The 13922-nt window shown below is 36.8% G+C and overlaps 1 protein-coding gene across 1 annotated transcript in view; it reads right to left on the bottom strand.

Moving 5' to 3' along the window:
• Positions 1-13922, bottom strand: part of KLHL4 (kelch like family member 4) — a 33059-nt gene that overhangs the window by 3815 nt on the left and 15322 nt on the right. The window contains exons 2-8 of the mRNA XM_065643230.1: positions 12270-12443; positions 11678-11814; positions 10103-10299; positions 6771-6983; positions 5833-6019; positions 3627-3851; positions 1608-1770 (exon numbers count right to left, since the gene is read on the bottom strand). Of these exons, the coding sequence (XP_065499302.1) occupies positions 1608-1770; positions 3627-3851; positions 5833-6019; positions 6771-6983; positions 10103-10299; positions 11678-11814; positions 12270-12443 (1296 nt within the window). The remainder of the gene's footprint in view (positions 1-1607; positions 1771-3626; positions 3852-5832; positions 6020-6770; positions 6984-10102; positions 10300-11677; positions 11815-12269; positions 12444-13922) is intronic.

Here is a 13922-nt window from a genome sequence, read left to right on the forward strand (position 1 = left end):
TAGACCATTTATTGGTCAAAAAGCCTTGCCCAACAGAAACATAGTCTTTTCTGGTGGGGCTGAATAGAAAAAAAAAAAAAAATTATCTGACTTAGGCAAACAGGAAAAGGAGAAGCATTCTGCTTGGTTTGACCACAGCAGGAGCACTTAACGATGGACATTTGATCTCAGCTTCCCCTGGCATGCCAGAAATGACATCACCAGACTAACAGACGTGATTTAAGCCAGACTGGAGACAGCTCCTATCAGGAGTGACTGAGAACGGAGTCAGGATCAGGCTGGATTTCCTCTTTGACAAAGTGGTTTCCTGCATGTGGCAGTGGAAGGTACCAACAGGAGCTTGTGGTGAAGTTTACGCTGAGAACGTTTCCTCTGAGATACAACAGGGACTTGAACAGGCAGTTCTGCCTCTTTTGGACTTTTGGGTTGATGATTAAAATCATGTTATGTTTGAATGCAAAATCCTGACTGGTACATGAAGAAGTTTTGCATTTGCTAACATCTGTTTGCTGACGTGTTTCTGCTCTTTATCCTTTTCTTTCTTTGGAAGCTAAGAAGTGAACAGGGAAGCTAGTGATGATGTTTCAGGATAAATGCAGTTGTCTGCCTGCAGTTGTAATATTCTTGACCCCTAAAAGTGTCATTGCTAAGGGCTTTCCACAGATTTAAATAAGAAGGAGGTTGGCTCAAGCCATACTATCCAATATAACTTGGGGCCTTTTACAAGGCTTCTGTATTTCCAGCACCAGACCATGTTGCTGAAGAGGACAACAGAATTCTGTTAGGCATTAATTTATGAATTGTTCTTTCTTGTGCTGAAATACAACTACTTTCAAGTAGGAACGTACACAAGGTGTAACACCCTGTTCAATACAGGTTACACACTGGATTCATACATGCGTCTGTTCCCATGTAAAAGTGCTTGAGTGGCTTTAGTGTCTTAGGAGGATGTTTAAATAAATTTTGAAAGTCTTGTTGGAAAAACAACGGACAGTGAACACAGGAGCTCAGTGTATGTAAGCAATAGATGAAGGGTAGAATAAATCTGGGTACAATAAGACTTATAGAAGGCTGTTCATTCCATACCTTATTATTAAACTTGTCTTCCTTTCTTTGAACACACCATATACCTTTAGCCTTTTAAAAATTATTCTTGACTGTGAACTTGTATGTTGATGTTGTAGATGCATGCAGGAGGTATAAAATGACAGAAGAATGACTGTTTCTGTACAGATTTTCAAATGCTGCTTACTTAGACACATTGATTTTAAAATGTAAACATAAACTTGGAATATTTCTTTAAAGTAACTGATCTTATATCCTCATAAGTTATATTCTAGGTAAAATTCTGATATGCGTGTAATAACATTTGTAAATTGCTATAACTGTAAAGGGCTGAAACATGTTTGAAACATGACTGCAAGTTTGAAAAAAAAAAATACCATACAACAAAGGAAAAGCTTTTCTTTCTTATTTCTGTTCATTACATTTTCTCTTTGTTTTCTTGAGGTGATTAATTACTATAAGATCAAAAAGAAAATTTAAGAAACTGTTTCCAAGGAAGGAAGCAAATAAAAAACCAAAGAGAGATTTTCCTGTTGACATACTTGCTATTTAATGCTGCAACCCCTACAGTGCTCCTAGGGGTTGACATGCTGGCAACATAGTTCCACTGCCGTGCTTGGGGGTCCCATCTTTCTACGGTATTAAGGTAACTCCATCCATCATGACCACCAACAGCATACATTGGTCCTTCAAGCATTGCTACTCCTTCAAAGATAGAATTAGAGACAAATTACAATACCTAATCATTTCAGTGACCAACAGCATATTAACTTCATACTTCAATTCCCCCTATGCAGATAAGCAATTTCAGCTAGTATTAAGTTATCTAAAAGCTGCTTTGTCATTTGGCAGAATAAACAGAGAGAAACAAAATACTTTATATACAGTGTTTTTCTGCAAAAGCATTCTCTTTTGCCAAAAGATTAGGGGAAAGCTGCTTTAGTTTTGATGTTCTCTTTTTGGACTTTCATCTCTTCCACTTCGGTTGACCTTGTTCTGAAGCAAATTTAAGCCCCTAAATGAGAAACAATGCTATTCTTTCAAAGAAAGGCAAAGATTGAGCCTGGCAATGAAAAATATGCCCAAACCAACCACCTATCCCTTATTCTGAGCCAGCTGTAGCTCTGTAGTCCTGGTGTGAGCCCGAGTGGGTGGGCAGCTGGCTGTCCTTACAGCTAAAGTACCGTAACATTTTAATGCCTGTAAGGGAAACACACTTTTGGATGAGAGCTGGCTTGTGTCTGGTATCCTTGAGGCACAGGATAGTGCACTTGGCTGTCTCTGCAGAGCTCTGGGTGGACAGATCCTGGGTCATTGAGAGAAGGGCTTTGGTGCCTCCCCTTGGGGGTCTGCTGCTGTTCGCTGCCTTTCTTAGGTAAGGCAAAATGGTTGAATCTGGCTGCTTAAAAGCTTTCTAAATCTGTCTTTTCAGGCCTAAATATACATGGCCTGATTTTTTCAAAAGTGCGAACTCCCCACAAAATCACACAGAAGCTAATAGGAGCTGTAAGTGTAAGGCAGCTTTGCAAAGCAGGCTGATGCACAGATAGAAGCCTAACTGTGGGCACACAAATTTACCACTGTGACCTACTTGTTGGGTAGAATTGTGCCCCTGCAGATGGTAATTATGAAGAGTTCAATGAGAATCATTTAATCTGTTCTCATTTCTTTCCCTTTGTTACCTACTAGTATTCACTTTTATAAATTTGACAGAGTAGCTGGTAAGAGCCCTACTCTGTACTTTCTCCACCAAGTGATGGAGAAGATGACATAGGCCCGAAAGGTTCACTGAATAATTCTGGATCAATCTTTTTCTGTTATTCCTTAAAATAAAAATATTCTGAGCCATTTGAACTTACCAATGATTTCCAGCATTACCTGTTTCCGTAAACTTAAGAGAAGGCAGCTTTTTCATAAGGACTGTGCTATACAAATAATTCAGAATTTCTCATATTCCCTCCCTTACAGTTTCCTCGACTCTAAACTTATCCTCATTTTTTATAGATCTAGATTTCATATTATTCATGCACTGTCAATAATATTAAGGATTATTGTGCAGTAAAGACCCATAGATACTAAGGCATGGTAGTGTAAATGTTGTGGTAATTACAACAATAAAATTTGTGACGTCATACTTATTTCCTTACCGCAATGTTGTCTTCAGTGTGAGTATTTCTCTGATTTAATTTTCAGACGTGTTTGGTACCTATGTGCTAAGTCATAATTTAGAAAAACCTGAAAACCAGATTGTTATTGTATTGCAAACATATCTCTTGACCACTAAGTTGGATGAAGAGTCAATTATTTTCACTGTTGCTTATATTTTGGAATTTTCTAAAAGAAAAATTAACTCAGGATGACCAGTGCAAGTTAGGTGAATACTAATAAGTATCGTGGTCAGTAAATTACGGCAATAGGTAAGCCTGTCTTTGAAAAACATCTTCTACAAATATTGCTATATGCTATTAAATGCTTAAGAAAGGTGTATCAACAGTGTTTGTGTCAATCAAAATTCACTTGTACATGATCCAAGATAATTCCAAAGGAAGAGCACCTCTTACCTAAGCCGTGTCTGTGCGTTGACATCGGGGGCATTATAGTCCAGACTTTGGTGATAGGGTTGAAACATTCAACAATGTTAGAAGTTTTCAGGCCATCTCTTCCTCCCACAATATAGAGCTTGTTGTCAATCACTGCGACTCCAAACTGTAATCGTCTGCCATTCATGGTACCAATTTGCATCCAACTATTAGTCCTAAGGTCATATTTTTCAATTGTAGTGGTACCTGTTAAAAATGTAAGTATTATGAGCTTATCTTATTATATCTTCTCTCCTCTACCTGCTTTTCCAGATGCATAGACTGGGAAAGAAACTACCCGACCTATCTGCAATAAAAGAAAGAAATTCTACTTTTTTCCCTTTTCCTGTCTTATTTTGAGCAACTGGATTTCTTTGACCGTGCTTTACATTTTCCTAGTCTGTTTGCTCTTCTTTGCTTTGATTCCTTCTCATTTATTCTATGCTAATATGTGAGCACCCCAAAGTTCCCAGCTTCAAAAGAAGTATCTCGCACACTAGCTAAAAAACAGGAAAAATAAATTAAGGTATACAGTGTGTTCATACACCCTGTGGGCTGTAATTTTTATAGAGACTTGAAAGTAGGTTTTGGAAGTTAACGTGGTTTAGGCACAATCACATTTTTCAAAATACCAGCCCAAAAGTGGCTCTTTGATGTTCTTTTGATCATTTGCAGTTGAGATTTGACTTCATATACCACCTGAGATAAGCACAAAGCCAAACCCGTCATTCCCTGCGAGTTTTCTTTATCACAGAAGGCGTATTATTGCCAGAGGTGGTAGTTACTCCCTTCTCAAAGCTGTTCTTCCAGCACATCGTTGTCTCTGAGGTGCTGTTTCCTTTATCTTACAGCCCAGCACAGGCTGGAAATGTGAGTCAGAGCTGCAGAGGCCAGCGGGGAGGAGAGGAAGCGCTGCTCTTCTGAGCCAGCACAGGCAAAAGTTCAAACAATTGGCTTTATTCCGAGGTAATAAGTAATAGGGGCACCAACAGGAAGTGCAGATGCTGGCCAAAATAGCCCTTTTTTGCATAACCTTTACTGAGAAAAATCTATCGCAAAACTTTATTCTTATTTTGGTGGAAGTTAAAGATTACCTTGAATTCTTGGTTGGTTTATGTAATTCGTAAATAATCCGTATCACTAATGAAGCTATACTAATTGCTACAGTTTAACTTCATTTTGCTAAACTATCCTAGGAATGAGTGATGGCGATGAATGAGTGTTTTGCACTGGATTTGGTTGCATAGAGATCGTAAGGTAGCACTGCAAGATCTATCGTACGGTAGCACTGCAAGATCTATCGTACAGGAAAAATCAGTCATCAGCAACTTTTGCAAACCATGAAATGGATTAGCTTCTTTGTGATTCTATTAAAAGTGAACTCACACAGCTAAAAGTAATATTGTTAAGCAAGTTGCTAGACTTTAAAATAATTATAGTTCTTTGGCTCCAAGCTGTGGGTTTGAAGTTAAGGTTCCTGTAGAATATTATTTAATATACTGCCTACTAAATAGAATAATGTAATGTATAAAGCTGTAAGATGACTGCAGTTATGAAAATCAAATAATAGAAGCAGAAATACATTTATTACACTTTCAACCACAAATCTGAAAAAACACCTTTGTATGAAGTCCTGAAAACAGCTGCACATACTGTTGCACTTATGAAAAAGTACAAATCTCTCCAGCTGAAGTTTTATAATAAGGATTGACAAACTTTAGCTAAGAGTTCTCAGTAGTTCAGTAATGCTTTTTGGTTTTATTTTCCTATTGTTTACAAACTTTTCCAGCCTCCTAACTTTTGTCAGGAAGTGGAGCACAGAGCTCTAAAACAACATTAAACAAATCTTGAAATATTTTGAATATTATTTTTTTTTCTTCTGGTTTGTAAAGTCAAACTATACACACAAATTCTTACAAACCCTAGTTTTAAAATCACCCATATGAATCAAACTTGTTTAGTCTGCACTTCAAGGTATGTGTATATCATTTACAAACACGATTCTTGCAAGAAGAAATAATATCTATGTCCTGTGACTTTTGTTGTTTTTCTGTGATTTATTTATTTTATCCTCTTTTTCATCCCTGATTTGTGGCTTTCCTAACATGAATCTTTAAATATTTGTCGTATATTTTTGGATGTCTGCAATACAATTAATTAAGACAATTAAATTAATTTCTGAGCTTACCTTTAGTGGCATCCATACCTCCTACTGCATAAAGTGCACCCACTGTAGATTTTCTAGGCTTAGTTCGAGGGCTCTGCATCATGGACCGTCTTTCTGGTAGGAGATGGTACTTCATGGCCTCCATAAGAAGTTTCTGACACTCTAGGTCGTCTGCAAACATTGGACTATTTTCTAGATCGGCTAGTAGCTAAGAAATGAAAAGTGAGGCTCTTACATATCTCTAAATCATTAAAACTGTATGTACTTCAGTAATTAAAGTATTTGTAACTACAAACACCCATTTTCAGTTCACCTCTGATTCGAGCTTTGCTGGAAACTCTGCTTTAATGCAAGCAAAACAATATAAAGGTAGGAACAAAGACTTTAAGTATGATGTTTTTGCAATTTTAACCTTTTACAGAGGTTAAAATAAAGTTTTCAGAAAAAATAAAGCAAATGTAGTACTGCACCCTCTGAATTAAACTTCTTTTGATGTGAGTATAAGCAAATCTAACAGTATGTCAATGCTCGGAATAGTCAGCAATAATCTAAGTCCTTTTGGTTTTGTCTACTTATATGGCAATAAAGAAATAAGTATTGTGCCTTATCTGTACTGCAGTTTGGAAAATTGAAATAAATATCTTTGCATGGTATATAAGTCGTTGTATTATCAGAGGAAAACTACTACCATTGCTACCCAACAAAGAAACACTGTACTTTTGTAATACTGTTAGACTGACATTTTTATAGAGGTAATCCTGAGCCTAATAATTACACTGGCATTGGGGGATATTTTTTCATCTGTGTTTACAAATAACAAACACATCGGCTACACTGTTTAAAAAACAAAAAAATCACCTAAAAACCCCAGTCAAAACCTTTCCTCTGAATTCTTTTCTCTGTCTAAATGACGCTTGAGGTGGCATTTCAGTGGGTCGTTCAGGTCCCTGGGCTCATACCTGGGCTGGAAGCAGAGGCAGCCTGATGTAAGAAAGGAGCATTCCCAGGTCTCGTTGCCGGTTTTGCAAATCGTGCCTCACCCACATCATCAGTGCCTGGAATATGGCTTCTTCATCTGGCACGTTGATATCATCACTAGACAAGAGCTTTGCAATCTCATTAGCAGGGAGCAAAAGAAATTCCTGGTTTTTTATTACTTCTGTGAAGTGTTCCTAAAATGAAAAAAAATATTTCAGTGCACTGATGATTTTCACAATTTGAAATAACATTCTCTTAGATAATGTAGGCTTTGCATATATTTCATTCCTGTTCTGTTTTACGGCATAGGGAAATGCAATATATATTCTAAATACCACTGAATCTCCTGCTGCCATTTAAAGGAGATTTTAGTTGCTCTTTGCTGCCTTACTCTCACAGAACTGAAGGATAATGTTTATTTTCAAACTCCAGTGTGTTTGTCAGGCTTCTTGTCACTATGTCCTGTCTCAGAGACATGCCACTGGCAGTTTTGTCCATCAGTGGGATCTTAACACTCTATAATAACATAGAAAAACAATTTGAAGGTATAATGTGTATCTTAAGAATGTCAAGCAGGCATTCAAATAAACTGCATAACTTCTGTTATAATTCAAGAATTTTAAGCAAATTACCTTGAAATCTTCAAATTCTTTTGCAATGAGCTGTGCCGGATGTTGACTGCACATCTCTGCTCTTAGTAGCAGAAAATAGAGCAAGGGAAGCTAAACTCACTTTTCTAACAGCACTTTTTGGGCAACAGAGAATTGGACAAGTCCCAACACAGGGGTCTCAGGATTTAAGCTATTGCTATGATAAAATTCACCAGCTCCAGAAGTGGCCACAGATACTAAATCCCTAGAATCTTTCAAATAATTATTTTTCATTAAAATAATATATTATACAGTCAAGTTACTATAATATTAGAATGGATATTAAAATATATTAAGTATGCTTACTTGTGCTAATTCCAAAGGAAAAAAAAAAATTTGATAACAGAGAGAGGGTTTTTTATGTTACTTGCAAATAAATACATGTAAGAATTCGTGTCTCTATTTGAAATATTATTTATTTATGTACCTGGAAGTAATATGTCTTATTTGGAAACCAGACTGAAATAGGGCAGATGAAGAAATTTTTGTAACTGTTATTGGTATTATTTGTTTTCACCAGTTCCTTAGCTTTTCGTAACTCTTTTCAAGAGTACCAAGAATGTAAATAGAGACGTGTCAGTGACTAAAGGAGATGTTAACTTTGCTCTGCAATGTGTACCCTGCTTTAATATTCTGTGACATTCAGAGAATAGGCACAGGAAGGCCAGTCCCCATTTAGTTATAAATATAGCACAAGATGTTTATCAGAACAAGTTCTATCTCTACAAAAAGATACCAGGCAGGAAGCTGTTAATACTGTGCATCAATGGCCAAAGTAATTGAAGGGGAAGGTCTCCATTGTGTCTGTTTTTATTGAATGGATGTGGTGTTTATAGCTGATTGTCTTCTGAAAATATTTGAATACTACTAGTTCATTTGAATGGTGTCTATATTTACGTTACAACTTCATAGGCTTTTCTCTAAGGTACATGTTTTCAAGTGGTTGTTTTATTTATCCTCTTCCACAACACTTGGGTGTGTATGCATTGTTATGGTCTCTTATCCTCCAAAGTTTGAGGTTTTTTTAAAATTACTTCAAGGGTTTAAGAGAAAATTTTCTTGAAGGTTATTTCAAAGGGTGCAGATTTCCTCTTCTGTCTCTAACCTGTCAGTAGCTACAAACTTGATAGCTGCTTTTATGACATGCAAGGTCCTCTTCATGGCAGCATTCTCAATTTGTGTTGCACACAAGAGACAGGAGGTGGTTCTGGGGCTGGAAATGCTCCTGGTTGTTTTCAGGAAGACATAGTGTAAAGCTTACGTATGCCCAGGACTGCTGAGTATCACAGATTCACTGCAATCCTTCACATTACCCAGGGTTCTTAAAGACCCAACTCTCATTTCTGTGACAAACAGTTTTTAAAATAGTAAAATCTAACTCCTGGGAAAAACTGGAGGATTCAAATGGTTAAAAAAACTAACCAAAAAAGCTCTCTTATTGTCTGACATTATAAAATCATATGTCTAATCAAATGATTTTATTTCAATTTTGCAGAAATCTGGACCATGAATTTTAAATGCTTAAAGTTGATGCCCATGTGCTGGTGCTGGTGGGAGAAAAGAGGCAACAGCCGTGGAGGGAAGTTCCTGGTTTTGGTGGAGTATAAAATGGTGTGGAGCAGAAATGACAACACAATTTTATAGAAGCTGAGTGAACCTCTACCTTAAATGCCCTTTTTCAAACTTTAAAATATAAAAATATTCTAGATTACTGTTAAACAAACCATTCATTAGCGTGACAGGAAGGGCACCACCAGTGCCCTCAATCTGCACATGCCACTTTCATTTATTTCAGCGTGTGGAAGTGGACAATCTCTTACTGGAATGCCCTCAGCATTATGAAACCTCCAAACTGGTTTTGGCATACTACGCTAGTATTTCAAGCATAAAGTTGCCACGTGTCTCCTAACAAGGAGTTCTTTTTATATCTACTTAGCTGTAGCAGTTGATATTCTTTTTGTGTTTAAAGTTGCTGTAGCACATCTTTTTGCCTTGAATATTTATCCTTTGGTTTGGTTTCACAGCAAGCTATCTTGCTTCTCTGTTTCCCACACTCTGAATATTCATTTCTTGCTTTGAGCCAGAGCAGGATTATGCTCCAGTCAGGGATGTGCTGCTTTTTAGCATTCCAAATCTTTCTCATGCATTCTTTATTTTGTCTCTTTCTATGTGTGTCTCACCTTAAAATCAGCTTTAGAATTTTCTTTGTGTTGAATCAAAAGCATAAGAATGGGCCATTGCTGTTTGCATCTTGATGTTAGCTGTCTTAAGGCCTCATTTTTTTGGTAAGAAATGTGTGCAAATCATGCTGCAAATTTAAGTCCAATAAATATATCCTTCTACAAGGCAGAACTCTGAAATGGGAAACAGAACTGAACATTTGTCTTTTCTGATCATACTTTTCTCTCCTTCCCATACTTCTGTAACAGCCACAGTTCTTAAATTTCCCTTTGGAGACTGAGCTGGGCAGCGATGTCCCCGCATCAGGGACTTCCCAAAACTGCTCCTGCCAGTGTAGGAAGAGTAGAGCATCAGTCTCAGAGAGGAGCATCCCTGAGCCCCACTCAGCCAGCTCTGCTGAGCCAAAGCCCACATGTTTTCCAGGAGATTATTCACACTTGCTGTCAACATTAATTGTGAAGCATTTCGATTGTTCACCTTACCATGGTGTATGTGTGGGCCACCTTCAGGAGCTCCGCGCAGCCCTGAGCGTCTCCAAAAGAGCGAATCCCCAGGCAGTTGGAGGGGTGGAGCTGCTTCATCAGGAAGCTGCAGCAAACCTCGATGACCTGGGAGAGCTGCAGAAGACAAGCTGCAGACAGCAAACTTTCTATAGTGTCTTCCTTTAACTCTAGAATACCTGTGCAGTTTGTATATAGGGAAAAAAAAAAAATCCATTTTCATTGTATTTTTATCATCTGAAAGCTTCCCACTGCCCAATTTTTCTCCTCTTCTGAAAAATTTTGAGAAGTGTTCTGTGATTCACAAATTCATTTTTGTTTCTTTCCAATATGGTGATTATAATGAGGTCTTTGTTTTACTTCATTTTTTTTTTTAAATTATTCTAGGTTCTTTTAAAGTACTATAAAAATACTGGTAGATACATGTGATACATCTTCCAGCCTTGCTGTTTTGGTGTCAAAATCATGTTATTTCATTCAAAAGCAAAAAAGTAATGTCCTGTGTGGGATATCAGATGACAGGATTTAGTTAACGTTATTTATAATAGGTGTTAACTGAGGGGATGGAGCAGTTTACAAGCAGATGTCCATAAATTCAGAAAGCTGTTATTCTGGTCATTTAAGTGTTCGTACATACTGAGGCAGTAATTTTCTCTGTTGAGATCTGGGCATTTTTGTGTCACAGGAAAAGGGTTTCGCTTTTACCTTTCTGGCTGGAGTAGCTGCCATCTGCATTGAGAGGCTGGCTGAATACCACAATGTGCACACTTCCAGAATCTGCATATGTTTGAACGATCTGGATGTTTATAATTGTAATCTATGCTAACATAGCGGTCATGTTCTACAGCGGTTTTCCCTGTTTACTGTAGAGCAGATGAAAGGGATTTCACAGTTCTCTGGCTTGGTCTTTTTGGCTACTTGGTTCAATCACTTTGGACTCAGCAATACCGGGGCTAATGTTGAAAGTTGGAGAAAATAAATTAGAGGAAAAAAAGAAAATAAAATAGTCATTTTCATTAAGATAAAATCTCTATAATATTTCAAGAGAACATAAGTAAACCTTTTTTAGAATGTAGTGACACTTTCTCATAGTAAAAGTTGCCCTACTCATGGGTGTGACCGTATTCCTATTTTCCTCTGATTATTCCTTCTCAAGAGCCTTGAGTGAGCCAAAGAACTGCCATCCGGGCAGACCATGTCTGTAGCTACCGGTGACAGGAAGGTTCATGGTACCGTCTTCTGTGTCACTACATGAGGTGGGCTACAGGCAAAATACGTTCTTCTCTTTAAAATTCCTAAAATAATTCATATCTAGTTAGAGAAAGATGCCCAATGTGAATTTGTATGTTAATTTTTCTGCATATCTTCTAGAATTTGTTATTGTATAGGACAGTAGTATTTATTCATCCTCTCTACAGAAAGTCTCACATCACATACACATGATTTATGCATGTGTTTATGTGCCGGTGTGAAATGGAAGAAGGAACAACTATGTTTGTGTTGACTAGATTTTATCTTCCTTTACGACAATGACATGAGTAATGGAAAAAGAATTACCTGTGTAGGCGTAGCGCACCAAAGCTTTCAGCGCATCAGGGTCTACTCCCTCCATCTTGATCTCCTCTTGTTTTGCTTCACGCACATCATTGGTGAACATCGCAGCAAAATAATCGGACACTGCACTGAGAACCAACCTTGAAATAAAAGCATTTTAGGAGAACTGCAAATTAGTTCCTAATCTCCATAGCAAGCATGAAATCCATTATTATTACGTAATAAATTTTGTGTGCAATAGAAACATTATCTTTAGCATAGGATTCAAATCTTATTGCAGTGAGCAATAAATTTAAAAAGGGAATTAGAAATTTAGTTTTCTCTCAGTGCTTGTTTGGCCAGATTTTCTTGACTGATCTCACTAGTTTGACAGCGGCAAGAAGGGAAAATAGACAATATCAATGTTTCATGTTTGAATTTCATTCCATTTGAAATAATGAATATGAAACATTGATCACATAATTTTATTCCATTGTTAGCCGATGTACTAACTATAGTAACCATTCATTCATAACTAAACAGGGTAGGCATAAATTGACCTAGTATTTGGAAATTTCAGGCTTTGAAGCCATGTAAACAACACTGGGAAATGTACCTGTGAGCTGGGATCTTTTGGTCACCGACTATGAGAAGAACGTCACACAGCTGCTTCTGCTGCAGATAATTTTCCATTTTGCGGAAAGTTTGCTCTGCGTGGTTTGTTGAGTGGAAATACTCATCGGAGCCGTTGGTGCTCATTCCCAGCAGGGAGCTGCTGGTCCTTGACAGCCTGCAAGGAAACAAGGCAGTGCAGGAAGTTCAGTGTTACAAACACTGATTACATTCTTCATATAATTTTTGTTCAAATGACATTCCAGAAATGCTTAAAATTATAAAGCTCTTATCATCCTGGTCTTGCAATGCCTTCTTCCTTGTTTTCTGTTTGGTATCTGAGAGTTTTCATTTCGAAGGCTGCACATAAACTGTAGTTTACTGCAGTGAACTGTAGTAGGGTGCTACGGATTTTTCTGTTTCCTATCAGTTTTGTGTCAACAATGCACGAACCTATTTTCCTGTGGTACTAATAGCTAAAATATCTTGTAGTATGAAACTCTGGATATTAAGTGTCTTTAGGTCTTATTTCTGTACCTCTTCATACTTCGTACATTACTAAATGCGAATGAATCAGAAGATAATTTGGCAAGGACCATATAATTCTAGACAAATTACCAAACTAAAAACTGATCAAATCAGTACGTTTTATAGCCTTTAAAACCCGAATGCAAACAATAAAGACAAACTAATTTTTCTGCCTTTTCATGGAAAGGTACTTTATAAATATATTCCTCCCACTCCAAAATTTTGTTAGCTGTCCCACTTACAAATACCCATAAAAACTATATACACAATTTCGCTTATCTCACTCTCTTTTAAGACGTCATTCCCATTGCCTTTTAATATGGATTAGGTTGCAGGTTGGAATGCCTTTTTGATATTTTCTTACAAAAATATTTATTTTTATGTTCATCTGTTTTTACTAAAATAGTAATGCATTTGTTGATCTACACATATATTACATCTTGAAAATAATGTTGTCTTCAACACTTTTTTAGTTAAAGGTTTTTTCAGAAAAATGTTTTCTCAATTTAATAGCATATATTATGAAAACGTAAAGCACCTGTTCTTGTTTTTTAATTACCAAAGCCATATAGGAAATAACAGCAGCTGTTTGACGAAATTTAGTGATTGCCTTTGATACTATTAATGCATATTCATAAATGATTAGGAGAGATAAAAATCTCTTCATGAAATTAACATATTAAATTTAGCAGAATACAGGATTACATTCACAATTGAACATCTAGTTCAGAAAATTTAGAAATACAAATGGTTAAATCAGGTCCAATAAGTTAAATTATCAGAAAACAGAGATAAGTTAGATTATACATTTTCAAAGATCATGCGTCATTAAATAGCTAATCAGAATTCAAGGTGAATAATTAGAAATGAAATTATAATGTAATATTGAAGTGAAACACAGCAGAGTTTCCTGTCTCCTCTGCAATACCAGAAAGTTTCTGTACATCAGTGCTTTTCTGAATGGTACCCAACAAAATCACTGTTGGTACGGATATTGTGTATCTGGGTTTTTCCAGGCATAGCTATTTTTTCCATCTGAAAATCTATCAATATGAAGTTTTCTGAATTTGTGCATTGTATTTATATAAATCCCACAGCCCATTTGGAATATGGCATTTTTCAGGCACTG

Source organism: Caloenas nicobarica, chromosome 12 (assembly GCF_036013445.1).
Source record: "Caloenas nicobarica isolate bCalNic1 chromosome 12, bCalNic1.hap1, whole genome shotgun sequence".
NCBI lineage: Eukaryota > Metazoa > Chordata > Aves > Columbiformes > Columbidae > Caloenas > Caloenas nicobarica.